The sequence below is a fragment of the Mercenaria mercenaria genome, chromosome 16 (genome assembly GCF_021730395.1).
Source record: "Mercenaria mercenaria strain notata chromosome 16, MADL_Memer_1, whole genome shotgun sequence".
NCBI lineage: Eukaryota > Metazoa > Mollusca > Bivalvia > Venerida > Veneridae > Mercenaria > Mercenaria mercenaria.
In genome coordinates this window covers 66,024,209-66,046,290 of record NC_069376.1, presented here as the reverse complement: position 1 = coordinate 66,046,290, position 22,082 = coordinate 66,024,209, and the positions used below count along the sequence as shown (strand labels likewise).

Sequence of the window (22,082 nt, the reverse complement as noted above, 5' to 3'; positions counted from 1 at the left end):
GACCAAGATAAATTTGATGTTACTTCCACGCCTAAATAGGTGGCTTGACTGACAACAGACAGAGGCTGATTTGCAAGGTATAGACTGTATTTATAGGTTTTCTGGACCTAGAAACATGCAGTATGTGGCATTTGAATGACATCTTCCATTTCTGCTCCCATAATAATAAACTGTCAAGGTCCCCTTGCAGCTGGTGCCCCTGTTTGATCTTTTATATTTTATTTTTAATTCTATTCTTACTTATTACAGAATATTTCAACTACTTTCAATCCAGCCTCACTGTATCTGATAATTTTTCATGTTTTGTCACTGTCTGGAACTTTATACTAACATTTCCAGCATTTACCAGGTCATGCCTACACTCGCGCGAGTAATTGGCAGTAGACAGTATCATTCACATAAAAAAATACTCAAATAAAATCACTATATTCGTATATTTTTTGTCTGTTGTTTTGGTGAAACTAAGATAGTTTTTGGAAAAAAAATGTGGCAAAAAGTACAAGTTTCAATTTCTACAATGTCATACACGTCAGTGTCATAATGGAATTCTGGGAGACATTTGGCGGTCTATTACCTGAATTCTTGTTTTTCTTCGATTATTTTTTCAATGTGTATCAAGCACATCCCAAAGAGGCGACACGTCCGGCACACTGGTTTTTATTATTTTATTGAAAAATCCTTTATTTGGCACTGACAGTCATGCCGGGTAACGACAATTTGCCGCCTTTGAATCTAATTTTCTTGGGACCACCAGGATCTGGGAAAGGCACACAGGTATGGAAATGAATGGCTGCAGTTTGCCAAGTGCATAAGAGTTCGGATAACTTATTTCATGTGGCATGATTTTTCTATCTATCTGCCGTTGACGTCAAACCCCTTGCGGGAACGTAGACGTTTTGCGTGTCAAAATCAAAAAGAGAAAGAATATAGTGATAAAAATTTAGAGTGGAAGAAACTAAAAATAACTTTTTCACCTATCGCCACAGTCACAATCAAATGCATACTTTTTAGGTGTGCCATGTTACACACCCAAATTTAAAAGTGCATGTTTATATATTCTGTCTTCAGCACTTCAGGAGTTACATATCACTAACCAGTTGCAGGTAAAACTACTATCGGGTAGCTGATGTACATATAAAACGAACGCCATGCTGTCCAATAACAGAAAAAAGGCCAAAATTCAGCGTTATATTGTTTCACCTTAAAAAATGTGCTTTTTGTCTTTTCATTTTAATTAAAACCTGAACCAGCAAGACCTTTTTGTGCTGTTTGGTTTACAGGAAAATTCGTCTACTTTTAGCTGCAAGTTATTTCAACTGTCTATGTCACCCATAACAGAAGATATGTACTGAAGACTGACATGGCCGTTTTGTTACATATTTTGCCTTTTTGCTCTTCCTCATATCAGATAATGTGATTTCATTATGAAATAATTCTTTTTTTACTGTCTTATTTGACTCTGTGTGAACTTCAGTCTACCTTCTTCTGAAAATAATAGCATTCTTTCAGGTGGAAGTTTCTTATCTCCTCAAATTTGACTCTGAATAGACAATGATAAATGTGCCAATTTTTTTGTCCTATTTTCTTTGTGAAGGATACAATATTAAAGTTTAATCACTGTTGGTATGAAAGCTGCTAGGATAGTGTCTAAGTTGATAAACATTAGACGGAATTAAACTGGGTTATATAGATATAAATAGTTTTTGAATTGCAAAACGTCTTGTCCGTAGACACATGTCTTGTCCGTAGACACTAAAGAAACAAAGGTTTTTTGACAAATATCATTTATAAAATCATACTGGAGCTATTTATCAAGTTTCAATGATACACCACACTTAATGTTTATACAAAATATAGAATAAATATATTTCTAATGAAACTTAATTCTTCCAAATGCAAAATGTTACCCATTTATTCTTGTGTGTACAATCTGAATCTGAGAAGTACAATGGATATAGAATATGTTTTAATCTTATACATGACTTATATAAATGTTAAAAGCTATCAATAAAGGAATAATACATTTCTTTCTAACCCTCCCTTTGTTACGGCAAAAACAAGGCATGCAATGAGGGTGTCTACGGACAAGACATTGCGCAAATACTACTCAATATATTTTCTGTTTTCAATAAAAACCAGCACTGGACCTTAGAAATAAATCAAGAGACCTTTGAAATAAATCAAGAGACTCTGAAATGCAAAAAAAAAAACCCAATCTTTTACAAGTTAGTAGTAAAACAGAAAGAATGAGAAGATAGAAGCAAAATCATTTGACATTTGGTCATATTCTAGTGGAGTATGGATCTATTGTTTGACATGGTGTGGGCTGTCCACTTTCAACTTAAACATTTTGTTATAATCCACTCAAGATGGCATATTTCTGTGCTGTTCAGGGCCAAGATATAATGGTGATCGGTTTTCAAGATTTCATTCTATTCATTTGCCTATCAACTTTTATTCTGTAACTGACTGAAATCACATAAAATTGAAGCAGTTTAAATCATCTTAAAAAAGAAATTACAAGCAATTTACTACGTGATTACCGTAGTCTCCTTGCAGCTTTCTCCCTTTCAAAAAAGAGCTATTTAGATTTGTTTGTTTTTGAGGGGTTTAATGCCCTTTTTCAACAGAATTTCAGTTATGTAACTTAACAATTGTTAATTGATTCTGTACTGTACAAACATGTTCTCTGCAAGTAACTGCCAACTTCCCCGCATGCATCAGAGGCAGAGATATAGAAATTTGAAATCATAGTTTGATTTACGATTGGAGTTACTAACATTTGTTCCAGTATTTTTCCAAGAAAATAATATTAATATAGGTGATAACATGAAAAAAGAAGTAAATGTGATAAAAAGACAGTTAAAAAACTTTGTCTCCGGTCATACTATCTTATATAATGAAAAAAGGTCAATATTAATCAAAAAAATATTACTGGCTAGAAAAAGAGAATGTATCTTGGGAATTTTAAGAAAAAAGCATAATATGTAAGTCATTAGCTGACTCAGAACTAAGTGATAAAAGCTTATCACAGTGAACATTTAATTATTCTGTAAACAGGTTAAAATTCACAGGAATTTTATTTTGCATGACTACTTAAAATATTAGTATAGAGTTATGGATCTCACAGAATAAATGTCATATGAGTATTTTACAACATACAGCTATTTAAGCAGTCAGCAAGGGAGTTTGTTTCATTAGTTTTAAATTTAAGACACAGTTGTAATTTTTTTTAAGATGTTGTTCTCAGCTATAAGTTTAACAAGTTCTTCCTACTTTTTTTAATGTTTCTACTTTAATGAACATGTTTAGATGAACTCATAGAGTTCTTCATGTTAAACTTTGTGTTTATACTTTTTACCATTTCTTGATTGATATGGTTGATAACAGCATGTAAATAATTTGCCTCAACAAAGTCTAGTCAGGTGGTTTCTTCCACCATCCAGTTTCAGGAAGATTGTGGTTTATTTTGTTTAGTTGAGGTTAAAAGTTATTACAGATAAATAAACATAGTCTAAATGGTGTACATAACAGGCTGCAAGGTCAGTTCTTAAGCCCATTAAATGCATGAGCATTGATCAGAAACATTATTACACTATCTGTCTTTTAGACAGAAATTATGGTCAAATGTCTTGTCAGTAGACACCAAGCTGAAGGAGATTTTTAACAGCATATTTCAGTGAGGATCCTTCCAAGTATCATTATTTTTAGTATATAGTGAAATATGAAAATAATTAGTCCTAATTTATGTAAGCAATAGCACAGATCTTGTCACATAATGACATTTTGATTTAGTCACAGTTGTTCAAATCCTTCAGTTATTCGAAGACACATTCCGAAGACTGTCAATTATACTTCTTTTCTTAAATTTGTTTGTTATTTACTTGTTCTTGATCATTTTAAACATAAAAAGTTCAACAGAACTAAAAGACTGTCATCTAAAACCTATGTAGAAAGCACTTGGCGATGATGTCTTGTCTGTAGACTTTTTGGGTAAATTTCGGCTTTCGTTTTAAAATTGCGATATCTCTGCCAAACATAGCCGTAATCACAAAAATGAGACCATTATTTAAAGAGAAATGACTGAATTTTTAGAAAATAACATACTTGAGTTGAATAAATGCATTTCAAAAGGTATGCAAAAACTGAAAGCAAGTAGAAAACAAAAATTTCCAGAATTTTGAACTTCAAAAGAAGATAATAACTACAAATCCTTGTGTAATTTGTTAGTTTTTTGGGTTTTCTACATTACTTTTATGTACCTTATCATGTGGTAACAATTTTGTTTGGTCTCAAGGAGTTATTTGAATAAAACTGTCCTTTAAAAATGGTCATGTCTGTTTTATTTTTTCCCTGAAGATTCATCTTTATATCTAAAAAAAAATATTGTCGAACTATCAGACAGGGACAACTACCATTGTTTTTGTAGAACCAAGGTATATGGTAAATTAACATTTCAAAATAAAAGAGTTTTACAAACTTTTATTTTTGACCCCAAGTGAAACAAAAAAATGCATTTGATTGTGACTGAGGCGTATATGACCGTTGAAGCAACATCATTTGCGAAAACATAGTTAATTATTGACATTACAAAGTGTTTACAGTAATAGAATAGTTAATAATAATGCTTTTTTCTTTATGAGAGTAATAGGAAGCCTGTTCTAGAATAACCACAGGAAAGATAACTCTAGCTAAAACAGTTCAACTTCAGAGATGTTGTATGCTGTTTTTGGTCTCTGAGCTGAAACGAACCCCATATTGAAATCTAACCAGGAATTGTCAAGCTATAATTTCGTCAGATCAAATGCCACAGACTCACCTTTTAATTTAACATATTTTTAATCCATTTTTGCCAAGCCCGCTTGCAGTGAGCTCGACTTAGTCGTCACTTTTGGCGGGTCGGTGTATGTGCGTGCATCAGATTTTGTCCACACCATAACTTTGACATGAAAGAACCAATCTTGTTTATATTTGGTATGAATGTTTACTTCAATGAGAAGGAGTGTCATGCTCAAACCCCATATTCTTATTTCAAAGATCAAGGTCACAGTTGGAGGTCAAAGGTCAAATTTAAGTTCTTCTTCAGGCACGGTAGGATTTTGATGTTACTTGGCATGAATGTTCACTATTATGAGACGGAGTGTCATGCGCAAGAACCAGGCCCCAAGGTCTAAGGTCAAGGTCACACTGGCAGGCTCGACATTATGCCCGTGGGCAGCCCCATGTGGTTCTGGGACGATCTGTGTATGAAAAGAATTGGAACCACTGCCTGACCCTTGTATGTCGTAAGAGGCGACTAATAGGGTCTTAACACTTGGTTTTGCTGTAACTCTGTGATTCCAGCAGGTATGCAGATTTTGATTCCATACCTCATGTTTTAATTTCGATGTAAATGAGATGTGAGACCAAAATTTATAGTCCTGTTTGGCGCCATATAACCTATACTGTGTTGGTGCGCCATAAAACCCAAATAAATAAAATCTACCCGTGGGCAAACTTGTTCTTTTAATCTGGCATAAAATGTACCATGCAACACCATTTGACAATGAGTTATGCATAAAAGATTCAAATAGGTACCATTGTCTGTAATATTTTGCCCAACATTGCAGTTGTCACATGATGGAAGTACTCATCATTTTGAAAACAAAACTAGCCATAAAGAATTATTTATGGATTTTTTGTGAATTTAAACTTTCTAAGGTATGATTTAATGAACTTTATTAAAAAAAATTTCACTTTTGCTAAAAAAGCCGGATAAATTTGTTACCTGTCAAATCTAGGACATGACTTTAGTTTATCCACTAAGGTCGAAATGCGACTAAAGGCGTTATATTTTCTACCCCAGTAGCGTCGTTATCCAACTATACGGCGATTGACGAGTATAGTCGCAGCACTGAAATCATGCTGATTGCATCATGTACTTGTGCTTCTGGTTGTTTTTAGCTTGACTATTCAAAGAATAGGTAGAGCTATTGGACTCATCCGTGCGTCAGCGTCCCGATTTGGTTAAGTTTTTGTATGTAAGCTGGTATCTCAGTAACTACTGGTGGGAATGGATTGAAGCTTCACACAGTTACTCACTGTGATAAATTGCTTTATTACAAAATTATGCCCCGTTTTCTACTTAGAAATTTTGGTTTTATATGTAATGTTGTAGCTCAGTTTCCACTGATGGGAATGGTTTGAAACTTCACACACTTGTTCACTGTTTAATGATCTGACATGCAATGCACAGGTTCCATGACACTACTTTGCATTTTTACAAAGTTATGCCCCTTTTTCGACATAGCATTTTTGGTTAAGTTTTTGTATGTAACAGTAAGCTGGTATCTCAGTTATTGAGTTAAGGCTCCCATGTTTACACATTTTTGTAAATGTTTACACAATCATTCAGTAACAAAATGGTACCATTTAAACGGCAATCATTTATTGTCTTAAGTCATGACTCTGGCTGGCTTTTTCCCTTCTATAACCGGGGCCCAGAATCTTAAATGCATTATTTAACTCAAACATGTCAAACAGGAAAAAATATCATAAATTCACAGAAATTTTTGGTAACATTAAGGCTGTTTGGACATTTCCGCACCACGATTGGCACTGTTCAAGCTCTTCTAAATTGCGAAATGGAACAATTGAATCAAATTTAGCACTGTATACACCTTTCTTACACGGTATGGTTCCGTCTCGATAATGGAATTTATCACTTCATCAAACAAATGGCAAAATGGCGGCTTACTTTTTACCAAATATAATATATCTAGGTTTGTTTCGTTCAGTTTTATGAACAGAGAAAGACTTTGATGGTCGGAAGGGTGACCATTGCGTTTAACCAGCTAGAAATTTTGTAAACGTTTACCAGTCAAACACAACACAGACTCATTTAAACATGAAAACGTGGGAGCCTTAATCTCAGTACCCACTAATGGGAATAGATTGAAAGCCTGTATACAGGTGAATATTGTGCGTCACTTAAAGTGGCGCTATCTGCATCGCTATCAGTTTGGTACTAAATTTCTAACTTTATCATTTCAGGCACTGGATATGACCAAGGCAAAAGAAAATGTCTGTCATCTATCAACAGGTAGATTTAGATTTTGTAGGAAGGTTTTGATTGTAAATCAGGGTTTTTCTTCCTCCATAATAGGGGCATTTAACAAGCCCCATCCCCTCAGAAAATTTCTTTTAAACCATGCAGTTTTCCCCAAAATTGACTTTACATCAGGTTTTTTATTCCCCTTTGACCAAATACCGAGCTATATTTTTCCCCAAATCACAGGCCTGGGCCCCTTCGCCTCCTGGTAAAAAAAAAACCTGTTAAAGATCCCTAAACAGTTACCCTCCAGCCAAATATTTCCATCCACACCTGCAACCAGTGAAAGATTCTTATAGTCTAATTATTGGACACTGAGCATACTCAGATCAAGCGTCAAAAAAGAAGAATAGTGCATTAGCACTTAAAACTAATTTAAATTCTGTTTTCAGTGTTGAATTTAATTTTACTCAAATATAAATATGACTTCCGACTGAGATAAACACTGGTTTTGTATTATTCAATAAATGCATTGAGTTCGGAGTAATTTTATAATTTAGTCATTAGTGCTTTTTCTTAAAGAGCACAAGGAAGTTTCTTTAAATGCATAACATAGATAAAACTTTAAAACCTAAATTATGAGGTCAGAATTTTGCAAAATGCTCATCATCCGCAAACAGTTAACTTTACAAATTTGTTACATGATAAAGAGGATATTCATTCTTCTACATGACCATGTGAAAAATGAAAAGTTTATCTTTTGAAGATACATGTATTGTTTATTTCTTGATAACAAACAAAATCACGGTTTTTCTGGTGTTATACAGCTTTTCCTGCTCAAATGACGTTATTAGTGATGCCGCATCTGGTAACGTTAGTAACATTCTTTTCACCACGGTGTTCAGACTGTAGATGTACTAGCGTTACTTAACTTTATTTACATAATATTTCAGGCCTCCTTGTTTATCAGAATATTTAATTTTATTTCTTTCCACTATTTTAGGCCAATTTGTATCAAGCCCTTTCTTTCAGATCCTGCAGTTTTCCTATAAGATTAACTAAATAAATATATATCAAGCATTAAATTACCCCATGCCCTGACATGTATCATGCATTTTTTCCCCTAAATGAAAGTTCTCTCAGTAAATAAATAGTATGAACATTGATATGACTGATGTTGTATCACCCACCCTAAAAAATAGAAAAATAAACCTGTCTACAATACATATAAATCTTTGAGACAATTAGTTTTAGCCTTGAGCAAAATAAACTGCTTTCATTGATTTTACATTGTTTAATAACATGTAATGTCATTATTATTGGATCATTTTATTATTGCCTCATAGGCAATTTAAATTTGTTATTACCGACAAAATGTTAATTATGTATAACATATTTTATGCAACTCATTTGGGCGTGGAATGAAAAATAAAAAACAACTTTAATGAGTGTATGGTAAAAAAAATATTTCTTTGAGAAATAAAAAGAGTTGAGCGACAACATCTACCATATAGCGTGTTCACATTGTTCATCAGATAAAAAAATCTTGGACTCTACTTTTTTCAACCTTTAGCTCTAGGCCAAAGTTAGGCTTTCAGACTTCACACATGTATTTGGCATTAGGATGACTTCACAGGATAAGTTACACAACTCTGTCTTTTATTTTGTCATAATTATGCCCCTTTTTAACATTTGGTTAAGTTTTGCATGGGAGCAGATTTCTCAAAAACTGTTTGGCCAAATGCCTTCAAACATCTCACCAATCTTTACAGCGTTAGATGACTTTTCATGACATAACTGTGGCTTTTATTTTATTAAAACTATGCATCTTTATAGCATAGAAAATTCTGCAAGTTTTGCATTAAAGCATGTCTCTCAGGAACTACTTGACCAGAATGTTTTTAAAATTTTCCACATCTTTTGCATCATGAGATTACCTAACTGGCAAGTTTCACAACACTGGTTTACATTTTTGCAGATTATGCACCTTTGTCAAGGGGGGTATTCGATCTACTCCTTACCACCAAAACAAAATGGCGGCCAAAACTGAAAATGTGAGTTTTTCTTACTTTTTATCTTTTTTAAGGATTTCTAGACCATGACACATGGCTATCAACCTGCTCCACTGTTTTTTCTATCTATCGGTACCTTTAACATTGGAAACAGTGCTGTAGTTTGTCTGGGATGCTGGTCATGGGATTTGAATCGATGGAAAATCCTCCGGTAAACACGGGATAAGGAATAGTGCGATTAGCAAAATGGTCTTTTTTCCTTATAATTCAAATAATTGTGAGCTATTTTTCTAATTAGAAGAAAAGAATCAATATATATTTCCATCATGGTTAGTCTGGAGCCGATTAAAAGTCGTAATTTTAAATTACACAGTTTTTTGTCTGATGATAAGGAACAGTGTACGAAAATAAGAGGATAAGGTGCAGTTTACTTCTTCAAGCAACTTTTTACTTTGCTCTTTTCAGAGACAATCAAGTAAAATTCTATTACAATAATATTTTGGTGATCATTTATAACTATCTCTTGCTAAATGTAGTAAGATTTAAAAAGGTATCCGCCTGTCTATCAGACACGTGATGTACTGAAAGCCAAAGTTCAGCAAGTATTTAATATAGTATCCCTCGCCAACATTTAAGTATTTATAACTTTCTATTTGGTATAGCGCCCAAAGTCATTAATAACAAGCAATTGCCTTACAAAAATGTTGAAATATAATTTTTTTTGTCTTAAAAAACCATTAAAAGTTAAACCTACTTAAAATACAATGTGTTTTACTAAAGATAGTGAAAACTCAGCAACACCACTTAACTTGTTTAGGTGTTATGCATTCTTTGTAATTTTGCGTTAAAATGATACATTATGCGACATTTAGGCGCACTAATTCACGATTTTATGGATACAAAGACCAGAAATTATTCGGTTGAAGCTATAACTATGTATACGACTTTCATAATTATGGTTAACTCTTACATTTTTAAGTTAACGTTGGCTTAGAGTTATTAAGGAATATTACCTCGCGAGTTCGCTAGTGGATTATTGAACGATCATTTAACTGTAACAAAACATATTTAAAAACATTGACAAAAGGCAAATCGCAAACATAATAAGCTCATAAAATCATAGATATACTCTTACGATGCATTAACATATATATCTGGAAGAGCAATTTGAATATTTTATGTGTCCTGCTTGTATCTTAAACTGCATTACAAAAGTAACGTAAGTATCATTGCACATAGGTATGAGAAAAAATACATTCAAGTAAGGCTTAATATGTGGCAAATATGATTGTTATTTACCAACATTATGTATCTTATACCACGAATTTAAGAACATTTAATCATCAAGCTTTTCTTGGAAACATTTATGTCAATCAACAATAACACATATTAAACTTGTCAAAACTGATCAGAAATATGCTGATGGTAACGTATGTATCCCAAATTAACTAATAAACTCATTTTCGTGCATCAAAATTCGTGTTCAAGATTGCCATCAAATTGAAGCCGACCATTGTAAATCAAAAGCACAAATACTTATTTATTCAAATTAATTATTTCTTACGATTGTCAAATTAATTATTCGTATTTCAAAGGCGGCTTTGATAATCTCGTTCTCTTGTATATTTGTAAGTGGCAGCTCTTATAACAAGTGCTTTTGTCACTGAATCCATGAATCACACCACTTTAAGCTGTATATAATGAAATGCACAAAGAAAAAGTACTTATTCTAATATTAAAAATTAAATATAACCACAAGTCACCGTGTCAGAACTTTTCCAAATAATGAAGAAAAGATAATTTTATTTGAGTACAACCACATTCATGAACCAAGCACCAACAAAAACCAACAATTCTACATATAAAATTTCATTCAGAGTTAACAGTTTATTAAGTCTGTCTTTACTGTAAAGACTTTTTCAAATATATTAACAGTCTTGTTAAAAAAATATTTCAAGATATATCACGGTTGGAACAAAACTTTATGCCCTTTTACTTGCAGATTTTTACCTTAACAGTAATTAAGCTAGCTCTTTTACCTTTAGCTACCAGTTCTACGGCAGCGATTTGTTTTAAGATATCGATTTTAATAGATACGAAAATAAAGTAATATAAGGTCGCATACGTTCTTAGTAAAACTACAAACACTATCTTTTCGGTTAAAGCCTGCGCCCGAACAACCAAAGCCTATTCAACAAACTAAGAAACAGACTCTCGATACTCCGAAAGAAACACGGTACATTTTCACAGGGAATGTATAATGTCATATTATACATTCTTGTGAAAAGTACTGTTTTTTTTTCGAAGTCTCGAAGTCCGTTTCTCGTTTTGTTTTTCTTATTTTCTCTCCTCCAATTTCTGTTTGCCAAAGGATATAATTAGCAGGGAGGTAATAGTTTCACTGTCTGATTCTCTCTTTTTAAAGTAGCGCACTGTCTTTAGCCTTCTCACATTCTCGATACACCTTTCAGATTTTAGCCCTTGATGTTACAATAATGTTAACCTGATGTGCAACCCACCACAAGTCAACAGTGATACACCAATAACCTATGTATTGATACATACGTTACCGATCACTGTGCTATGGGTACCACGGGTATGCTGTTTCCATTCATTTGTATTCAAAAATATGTTAAACATGTACTTTATGCTAAAAACACTATGACATACGACAATTCTGTAAACAAAACTTTTTAGCAAGAAATTAATATTAAAGCATATATTATCAGATTTTAAAAATAGAATTTGCATGACGTGTTTTAAACAAAAATAGTGATAAAAACAAAATTTTTAGCAAATTAAAACGCCTGAGCGTATTATCTTGGAACCTTGACTTCAAAAATAAAAGAAGCCTCATGTTGTATAAAAAGTAATATATCAGCATGAAAGGATAATACGTTACCATACGTAACGTATGTATCAATAATTTGTAATGTGTTTATTGGCGTACTCAATTGTACAACAACATAAATTTAATTGAAACAAAAAATATAATTGTCATATATCACAAATAGGTTTTACTTTATTATAAGCTTCCTATTTAAACCGAACATTACCGGCGGAGCCCATTGAACATTTTCAGAAAAAGAAAACACGTCTTCAGGGACAAATGTGCGACTTAACCTGTGTGAAATCTGCATCTTACGACATAGACGATACAAACTGATGACACTGTCAATTAAAACTGAGTGACACTTTCTTGTTTATGTTATTTTAAATAAGATTGGTAACGTTTGTATCGATCACGTTTCATTTTGCCATTTCTTATGCCATTTAAATTAAGAAGGACCTCTGCTTCATAACAGACAAATGATTGATGTATTGAAAATGCATATACTGTTTTGGCATAAAAAAACTACTCTTAGTTCAACATGAACTGCTGTGATTTTCAGTGTCTTAGAATAAATGTAACGTTTGTATCATAGAAAGTGGAATCTTTACATAAGGAAAGTTTAAGTGAAAAATATATCACTACTAAGTATATCTTGTATCAAATGTTATAACATGTAGTTGAAACAAAACTAGAAATAACCTATAAAGACATAAAAACGATATTCTTTATATGTCAAGCTCATATATTCATAGTAGGATAGATCCATAACCAAAGTATTCCTTCATTGGCGTCATATCTGTTTTATTGTTTAGGAATCGTAAAAACACAAACATACATATTATGATGCAGTTATTAATAATTAGGGAACATGTATTCTTTGCATTTACTAAAAAATCCGTCATTAACTATAAAAGCAGTCAAGCGTTGTGAATTTTTGTATAAAACTTGGCACGGCGCCAGTAACGTATGTATCATTTTAAATTGTCTTTTGTACATTTTTTGGATTATGGATATGATAAATCATCTTGACATAAGGTAACAAGTATAAACACATATTCATTGGAATTATAGTATGTTTAATTTGCTTCCGCAGCCTATTTTTAAACAACCACGATAAGGAACACTCGATTGCTCGTCATTTAAAACTTAACGATAGGAGGGTTTACACTATGGTTCATCTACAATTTTAGTGTAGTTTAACAGCCAGGGTCACGATTCAGACCTCTTTAATTATTACATGGTATAAAAATGTCAACTGGTCATCTCAGAAATGATGAGAGAAAACTGTAAAATCCGTTTGAAAAAAATGCACTGCACCTTATCCTCTAATTTTCGCACACTGTTCCTTACCATCGGACAAAAATTGTGTTTTTTTGAAAATACGAACTGTGATCTGCTCAAAACTAACAGTATTAGATAAATATGTGGAAATATTCCTTCAAATCAGAAAAATAGCTTACAACCTGCGGTATATTATGTAAAAAGACCATTTTTGCAAGTCGCACTATTCCTTATCCCGTGTTTACCGGAGAATTTTCCATCGATTCGAATTTCATGACCAGCATTCCAGACAAATTAAAGTGCTGTTTCCAAAGTGAAAGGTACCGGTAGATGGAGAAAACCGTGGAGCAGGTTGATAGACATGTGTTATTGTCTAGATATCCTTGAAAAAGCAAAAAAGTAAGAAAAACTCACATTTTCAGTTTTGGCCGCCATTTTTTTTCCATGGTAAGGAGTAGATCGAATACCCCCCTTGTTTGTCAACTTCGAAAATTTTGCTAAGGCTTCAAATAGTCATTAAACAGCTTTTGATTTACATTGTAGAGGGGGCTCTGAGGCCGAGTTGTAAGTTAAAGGTCCTTCCTCCACAGTTCAGAATTAGAGCTTTGCTTTGCTCTTCATGTTAGCAAGTCATTGAGCTAGCTTGCAGAAGGCTGTTTCCAAAATAATGACTGGAGGTACCTCAGGGGGTTGAAGCAAGTTTCGTAAATAATAGCTGGAGGCGCGTCTTGTGATAGAGCAAATTCCTTTAATGAGGTGGACATGGGGGTGGAGCAAGTTTCTAAAATGATGGTTGGAGTTGCATCTTACGGTAGAGCAAGTTCCTTGTATTATAACCAGAGGGACACCTAGGGATGGAACATGTTTAAGATGAAAGTCACTATTTAATCTCAGTATGACTTAAATAACTAACAAAAAGGAGCATTAAAGGCGTACTGTGCAAACTAAATTTGCCAATTAGATTTTACCCAAGTCCTCTTTCATATATGAGCCATGCCATGAGAAAACCAACATAGTGGGTATGCGACCAGCATGGATCCAGACCAGCCTGCGCATCCGCGCAGTCTGGTCAGGCTCCATGCTGTTCGCTTTTAAAGCCTATTGGAATTGGAGAAACTGTAAGCGAACAGCATGGATCCTGACCAGACTGCGCGGATGCGCAGGCTGGTCTGGATCCATGCTGGTCGCATACCCACTATGTTGGTTTTCCCATGGCACGGCTCATATACAAGTACTAATAGACTTAAGAGGACTTGATTTTTACCAAAAATATGTGGTCATTTTAACTTGTACTTTAATTTTCTTTTCAATTACAGGCTAATTTTATTGAGATATGTTTAATTACAGGTGACATGTTGCGGGCAGAGGTATCATCAGGCTCGTCACTTGGTAAAGAACTGAAGAAAGTTATGGATGCAGGTTAGTCAAACTAGAATGTCTTGTTTTGCTATCACATTTTGTTTAATAAAATATCTGTATGTTGTTATTATATGTATTATGAGATGAACAGTTCTTATTTCAAGTGTTTTCTATATACACAAGTCTGTACATTACCTCGGATTTTTAAATGAAAATTCAGAGTACAATGTGTGTCACTTGGTGGTGTATTGAGGATGGAATTTTCTTATTAACATTAACGCTGCTAAATCTCTAAAATGGACTGATCCGTCATTCAATTTGGACAGTATCTCTTATTGTACCCCCGACATCAAAGTTGTAAGGGGGGGTATACTGGTTTCAGGTTGTCTGTCTGTCCGTCCATAGACACAATCTTGTGCGCACCATCTCTCCTCATCCCCTTGACACAGTTTAATGGAACTTCACACAAGTGATCAGTAACAACAGTAGTTTTGCATAGGGCATGTTAGGTTCTTTCAAAAAAAAAATTGCAGAGTTACGGGACTTTGTTTTTTGTTACTATACTATATACATAGACACAATCTTGTGCGCACCATCTCTCCTCATCCCCTTGACACAATTTAATGAAACTTCACACAAGTGATCAGGAACAACAGTAGTTGTGCATGGGACATGTTAGGTTCTTTCAGAAAAAAATTTTGCAGAGTTATGGGACTTTGTTTCTTGTTAACATACTATGTACATACAGTCTGCATATGCAATCTTGTGCGCGCCTATAAATCTTCCGAACCCTTGCACACAATTTAATGAAACTTCACACAAGTGATTAGTACCAACCCTAGTTGTGCATGGTGCATGTTACGTTCTTTTAGATAAATATTCTGCATAGTTATGGGACTTTATTTTTTGTTACTATACTGTATACATACAGTCTATATACATACAGTCCACATAATTATGCAATCTTGTGTGCATCAAATTGCAATGTACTGTGTCAGTACATGCGGGGGGTACATTCATCACCTCTAGTGATAGCTCTAGTTGTTCAAAGGGGAGTTCACTGAAAATTTACTGACTGAATAGCAAACAGTGCAGATCCGTGCAGGCTGATCTTTTGCACTGGTCCCGGTTTAGAGTCACACCGACACAGTTGAGGTCATATGAGCCGCACCATGAGAAAACCAACATAGTGCATTTGCGACCAACATGGATCCTGACCAGACTGCGGATGCGCAGGCTGGTCTGGATCCATGCTGTTTGCTAACGGTTTCTCTAATTGCAATAGGTTTAGAAAGCAAACAGCATGGATCCTGACCATACTGTGGATGCGCAGACTGGTCTGGATCCATGTTGGTTGCAAATGCACTATGTTGGTTTCCTCATGGTGCAGCTCATATATAGACTTTTTCAGCTTTTGATGGTGGAGACAGACCCGAGGTGTTCCTACAGGCATTATTTCATCAGGGGCAGACACCTTCGTAGAACCACCAACCTTCTGTAAGCCAACTAGATGGCATCTTTGTATGAAGAATTCTGCACCTCAAACCCTCATCAGTGAGGGGCAAGTGATTCAGAGTCCGCAACTTAACCACTTGGTCACAGGGGGAGCCCTTGTCAGTATTCTACAGCTGATATTATTGATGTATAAAATTACAATTAATATCTTCAGATGTTTTAGAGTTCACTCAGCCTTTATAATATATTATATTGATGTTACAGGTCAGCTGGTATCTGATCAGCTCGTGATTGATCTAATAGACAGTAACCTCGGTAAACCTAAATGTAGCCATGGCTTCGTCCTCGATGGATTTCCTAGGACAGTTACACAGGCTAAAGCTGTAAGTTGAATTCAATAGTGTTTTTTCCCTCTGATTAGGGCATGGGGCTAGAGCCTTTACAATACTGGTTTCCCAGTAGTTTCCGGACCGAAATCGCTATGTTTTGCCAGTAACTTCAAACAAAAAATGGTAGAAACATAAAATTAAAACATAATTCTAAGGCGTGATGATGATTTGAAAAGAATATTTTCAAGAATTTAACAAATACTAGATTTGTAATACGCTCATTACAGTTACGTCTAATTACGCTTGAATGACGTTTGCAACGTCACGCTAAAATGACGGAACGTATTGAGAGAACTGGTAATACTACAAAAAAAAAGAAATGAAGACCTTTTAATATAATTTAAATTTTTAAATAAAAAGAACAAGAATGGTCTCAAAATTGGTAGTTTAACGCCCTGACCACTCAGGCATGGACACTGCTGCTAAACATTTGATTGATCTATGATATCTTAGGTAAATACCCGTCTATTTTGGTTCCCCATTTTTAGTCGATAATTTAATGCCGCAGTATAGTGAATAGGTTGATTTTTCTGACTTTCTTTGTTTTATTTTATTACTACCGGAATGTTTTCACTGTATCGCCTGCAAATGGGAGCAGCAATTGACTGATGTTTACCTTCAAGGGGCCTCAATTTCTGCGTATGCGCACTGTAAGTGGAATTCCCCTGCAGTTGACAATCGCATGTGTAAATAATTACATCAAAGTAAGTTAAAACAACTGGGATATTCAAATAATAAATAATGGTAATGCTAGGTTTTCGCTGCTATGTAAAGGCAACAAAAGTCTAGATGATATGACATTGTTACCTGGATGCTTTACGACGGCATAAGGTCTATACAGCACGAAATAGAAAAGGTCCGGAAAACTACTTGGGTCCGGAAACTACTGGGAAACCAGTACAGAGAAAATGCATTATAAAATGTACACTTAAAAAGAAAGGTCAGTAATATATTGAGGCATATTGCCTTATATGGCCCCGAAATGCCTCTGTTATTGCATTACTCATTTACTCACACTCAGTAATTCTTGCATACCAAAGGTCTTACCATCTACTATTGCTTACTTGCTGAGTCTCAAGCGTGTGATGTCTATATTTTAAGGAGTTGTTAACAGTAAAGGTTGCAGTTTTCTGCCAGTTAATTATACTTAATTGCAAAAAGCTGTAGCCACTATCGTATTCAACAAAAAAGCTGTAGAATCTACACTGGTTATTAAAACTATGTTTGTATATAACTAAATATATAAATTAATTCTTTGCTGTTACTGGTATGATCAGAATGGTAGGTTGATAGATTTTATTTGAAGATGAAAGGAAAATATTGGCTAGTGGAAACCACTTCCACATCTTCCGAACAAACAAAACAAATAGAATCATGTGTCTCATAACTAAGTGGAATCACTGATGGCTAAGAAAGAGTAAACTTCAACCCCATATTCAGAAATCAGTAAGGGTAAACTCTTACAGTGTCACTGATGTAGGCCTTGGAAATGATGTACGACTATATAACTCTTGTATGATTATGAAGAAGTTTGAAAAACAATGTCAATCAAATAGTTATTATGATATCATCTTTTCTTTACAGCTTGATAACTTGTTAGATAAGAGAAACACTTCCCTTATGTCTGTTCTGGAATTTAAAATCAGCAGCAGTGTATTGGTGAAGAGGATATGTGGTCGTCTTGTTCACCCTGCCAGCGGTAGAATGTATCATGTAGACTTCAGTCCGCCTAAAAGACCAATGAAAGATGATGTAAGTACAGTATGATCTTTGTTAATGACACATCTAAAGAGAAAACATCTCTCAACAAAGAATTTTCTTTTCCATTAGATAAATTTCTCAGTCAGTTTACTTTGCTGCAACAGCAGCCTGTGTTCAACAAACACATTTTAGTCATGCTGAGAGTGTTTGTATTGGTAGAGGCTGTATATCAGAATGGTTCACTGTTTCACAAATTGAAAAAAAACAAAACTTTAAAGTGTCTGCAAAATTTCGATCTAAAATTTTAGTACTATAGACAATGTAGAGTTATGGTACTTGCTGTGCAGAGTCAGCTTTTAATGGTAAATAACTGCTCCAAGTTTTAAAGCAATAGCTTTGACCATTATTGAGCAGGGTTTTTTTGGGCTGTTTTTATAGCGGCCGTTTTTATAGCCGTTATTTGGCTATATTCCCATTGCCAAAAAGTATGTATTTTTCCCAAAATGAGTGCAAAAATTCCCAATCTACATTCTGAAAAAAATTTCATCAAAATTGCACAAATATTGACCAAATTATAGACAATTTTGTAATGGAAGTATGTTACATAAGTTGTACAATGTGAAACAAGTGTATGAGAAAGTGCTTAAACACATCTTTACTATATCCTATGGGACTAAATATTTCCCAATTTGGAACATTTACGTGTCATATTCCCAATTATGGGGGTATAGGCTATGTTCCCAAATTAGCTAGAAAAAACCCTGAGAAAAGTTGACCTAAAATGCAAAATGTATCCAAAAAATCTAATATTTTCTAAGTCCAAAAGGGGCCACAATTCTTGCAAAAAGCAGGATGGAGTTATGTTTCTTGCTGTACAGAGTCCACTTTTGATGGTGAACAAGTGTTGCAAGTTTTAAAGCAATAGCTTTGATAGTTTAGGAGAAAAGTTGACCTAAACACAAAACTTATCCAAGAAATCTGATATTTTCTAAGTCCAAAAGCATTTGTAATTCTTACAAAAAGCAGGATGGAGTTATGTTTCTTGCTGTACAGAGTCAGCTGTTGATGGGTAAGAAGTGTTGCAAGTTTTAAAGCAATAGCTTTGATAGATTAGGAGAAAAGCTAACCTAAACATAAAACTTAACCAGGCAACGCCGACTAGGATCAGGTGATGGCAATAACTCATCATTTTTTTTCAAAAAATCAAACGACCTAATAAAATGACAAGAGTTTAATGGTCAGGTTATAAATAGGACCATTTGTCACACGTTTTCGTGACATCACATAGAAATAATTATAGCTAGATTTTATCAAAAACACAACTTCTTTCTAATTCTTTTTAATCTATTTCATAAAAAAAGTATCTGAAAATTTCTTTAAGAATAATGTTACCAAGGCCAAATTTTCTGTCTTTGATTTAGATCAAAACAAGTATAGTAATATAAAGAAGAGAATATATAAAGACAAATTTCTTCTGTACATAGAATTACTGAAATAATGAAGAGAAACTGTTGTTTTTAAGGATGACATCCCGTAATAGGCCTCAATTTCACCAAAAGCGTAAATACAACTTGATAATGTAAGCTTTGAAAATGTCAAACGATAGAAATAAGGTGCATATTGACAAGTTATATAGTGACAGAAGTTCTCAAAAATTTCCTTTAGATTACCTCCCCTGACAATTTTGGTTTTTCATGAGTTATCTCCCCTGAAAACTAGAAAAAACTAATTTTCTCTTTTTCCCTACGGGAAATTTTAGATTTCTTTTTGATATTTGTATCAGAATCATGTAATGCAGTTTTCTACCACAAAATTTTCTCAAAACTCAATTTCAGATTCTTATAATCAAAGAAATTATATATTTCCCATAGGCATCAATGTTAACTTCAATACCGATTATCTCCCCCAAAAATGATAAAATTTGAAAAATTTCTCGGTGAAACGTTTTTAATTTTGAATGTCTTTAAAGTGACCAAATTTCATTTAAATATTACCATCCAGTTACAAGATATGAAATATGGCTATTACACCATGTTATCCTTAAGAAATAATTTATAGCAAAAGAGTGTTTTAACACTATTTATACACGATGGGCGGTTATACGTTGGGTTCAAGAATTTCACGAGGGCGCAGCCCAAGTGAAATTATTTGTACGACGTATTACCTCCCAAGTGTATAAATAGTGTTAAAACACAGTTTTGTTATAAATTACTTCGATTCTAATATGCCCTTAATCTAAAACAGTAGATAAAATATAGTAGCGCTCTTTCTTGGTCGTTACAAAAACATTGACGTCACCACACGTTAACGTAAGGTCATTCTAATGTAAGAGTGTTTTAACAAAGAAAAGCATGTTAGAATTTGGTATAACTTTGTAAAATATGTTAATCACAGTCTTTTGCAAGTGTCAAATTCTGATCTGTATTTCAGGTTACTGGGGAACCACTGATTCGCCGCTCGGATGACACAGAGGAAAAACTGATGAAACGGTTAGAGGTATACAGTGAGCAGACTGAACCACTGGTTGATTACTATAGCAAAAAGGGCGTTCTAACGACAATAGACGCCGATAAACCTACGCAGATAGTAAAAGCTCAAATCCTAACTGGTATAGCGGAAACTTTCATTTCTAAATTGTTCAAAGGTGCTCTTGGACAGTTTTCTTTCAGTAAAAGCCAGTAGAAATACAGTTTTTACTATTATATATAAAAAACAATGTTAAGGTTTAATGAAATGATATAAATTAAAGAAAATTACATAGTTTTACTATAATGTATTACCACATAGATTTTCCTTGATGCTTTTAACTACTGACATTAACTATAAACCAAAGAAAATATAACTACATATTGTTTTAGGACTTTTGTTAGTTTATTTGTCAGACTACACTTTCTTCTATATAGGGATTCTTTCACATGTTCTTGTAATTTTACAGATTTTAAACTTTTGAAGAAGTATATGAAATGTTATTTTCATCTAGAAAACTGTTTTTTATCACCTTCCTGCCTAATATTCATCCAATTTTCAACTAACTTGTACACATTTCCTTGTACCTTTGCCTTTAAACAAGTTATGTGAATGATAGTTTTAAAAGTTGAATAAGGCTCAAATTAACCTCTAATAAAATGCCATGTAATTAATTATGTTGCAATGTGTTTTCTTCTAGGCTTTCAAGTACAGATGTACCCAATTGAAACGATATCTGTCTAAGTTGTATTATACTGTTTATTGATAGTCTGTAGTAAGTAATGGAATACGGTTTTATTAAATTCACAGATTTTTAGTGTGAGGAAAACTTATATAAAAGCAATTCAACAAAAACTGAAAATGTGAAATTCTGACCTGAAGTGTAGAAATCAAACAGCATCACTCACATATTAAATGAATTAACAATTTTTTGGGGGGTGTTGTTGATTTTGTGCATTTTATAAGCTGCAGAAGTTTATCCAAAGGAATTATTTGTAAAAATCTTTCATGTTTTTCTTTTTAAATGCAGTTTTAAGTTATATATCAGGGAGATGATTTTGTTATAAATGTATTCAAGCAATTACCAAGTAACTGTCATCTGCTATATTTTTGAGGAAATTGCCATTGGTCTCATTATTTCTTCCCCAGTATTTTACATTCCACCTTTAACTCCTTTCAGTTACATTCATCTACTTAACAGTTTATCAGACCTTTACTGAATAAATATTTGAGGCCGGTTTCTCTCGCATTCCATCTGTCTGATCGCAGAAGGCCTGCTTACTCTATATATATATATTGAAATTATAGGATGTGGTTTATAGAAAGTTGACGGATCTCAGTTGCACATTTTTGGTTTATCAGTCAAATCATCTACCTTGAATAATAACCATTTTGTAATCAACTTGTCACATGTAACAAATACATCATTTACTACTGGAATACTAGTAATACCCATTTTGTTATATCCTTGTTTAGTATACATTATTGTGTACTGTACCAAAATAGTAACCAGAAATAAATGGAAAATGAAATCTACTGTTTTGTGATTTATTAGC

The 22,082-nt window shown here is 33.7% G+C and overlaps 1 protein-coding gene across 1 annotated transcript; it reads left to right on the top strand.

Moving 5' to 3' along the window:
• The first annotated feature begins 612 nt into the window (after positions 1 to 612).
• Positions 613 to 22,058, top strand: LOC123540267 (adenylate kinase-like). Its single transcript, XM_045325142.2, has 6 exons — positions 613 to 774; positions 7,033 to 7,081; positions 14,504 to 14,575; positions 16,235 to 16,353; positions 17,944 to 18,111; positions 20,491 to 22,058. The coding sequence occupies exons 1-6, from the start codon at positions 700 to 702 to the stop codon at positions 20,740 to 20,742; spliced, it is 735 nt and encodes a 244-aa protein (XP_045181077.1). The 5' UTR covers positions 613 to 699; the 3' UTR covers positions 20,743 to 22,058.
• The last annotated feature ends 24 nt before the right edge of the window (positions 22,059 to 22,082 follow it).

Excerpts from the sequence above, each read along its gene's own strand:
- LOC123540267 (XM_045325142.2), top strand. The coding sequence starts at position 700 with ATGCCGGGTAACGACAATTTGCCGCCTTTGAATCTAATTTTCTTGGGA. Across the intron at positions 14,576-16,234 it reads GAAGAAAGTTATGGATGCAG|GTCAGCTGGTATCTGATCAG; the intron begins GTTAGTCAAACT and ends TTGATGTTACAG. Across the intron at positions 16,354-17,943 it reads CAGTTACACAGGCTAAAGCT|CTTGATAACTTGTTAGATAA; the intron begins GTAAGTTGAATT and ends TTTTCTTTACAG.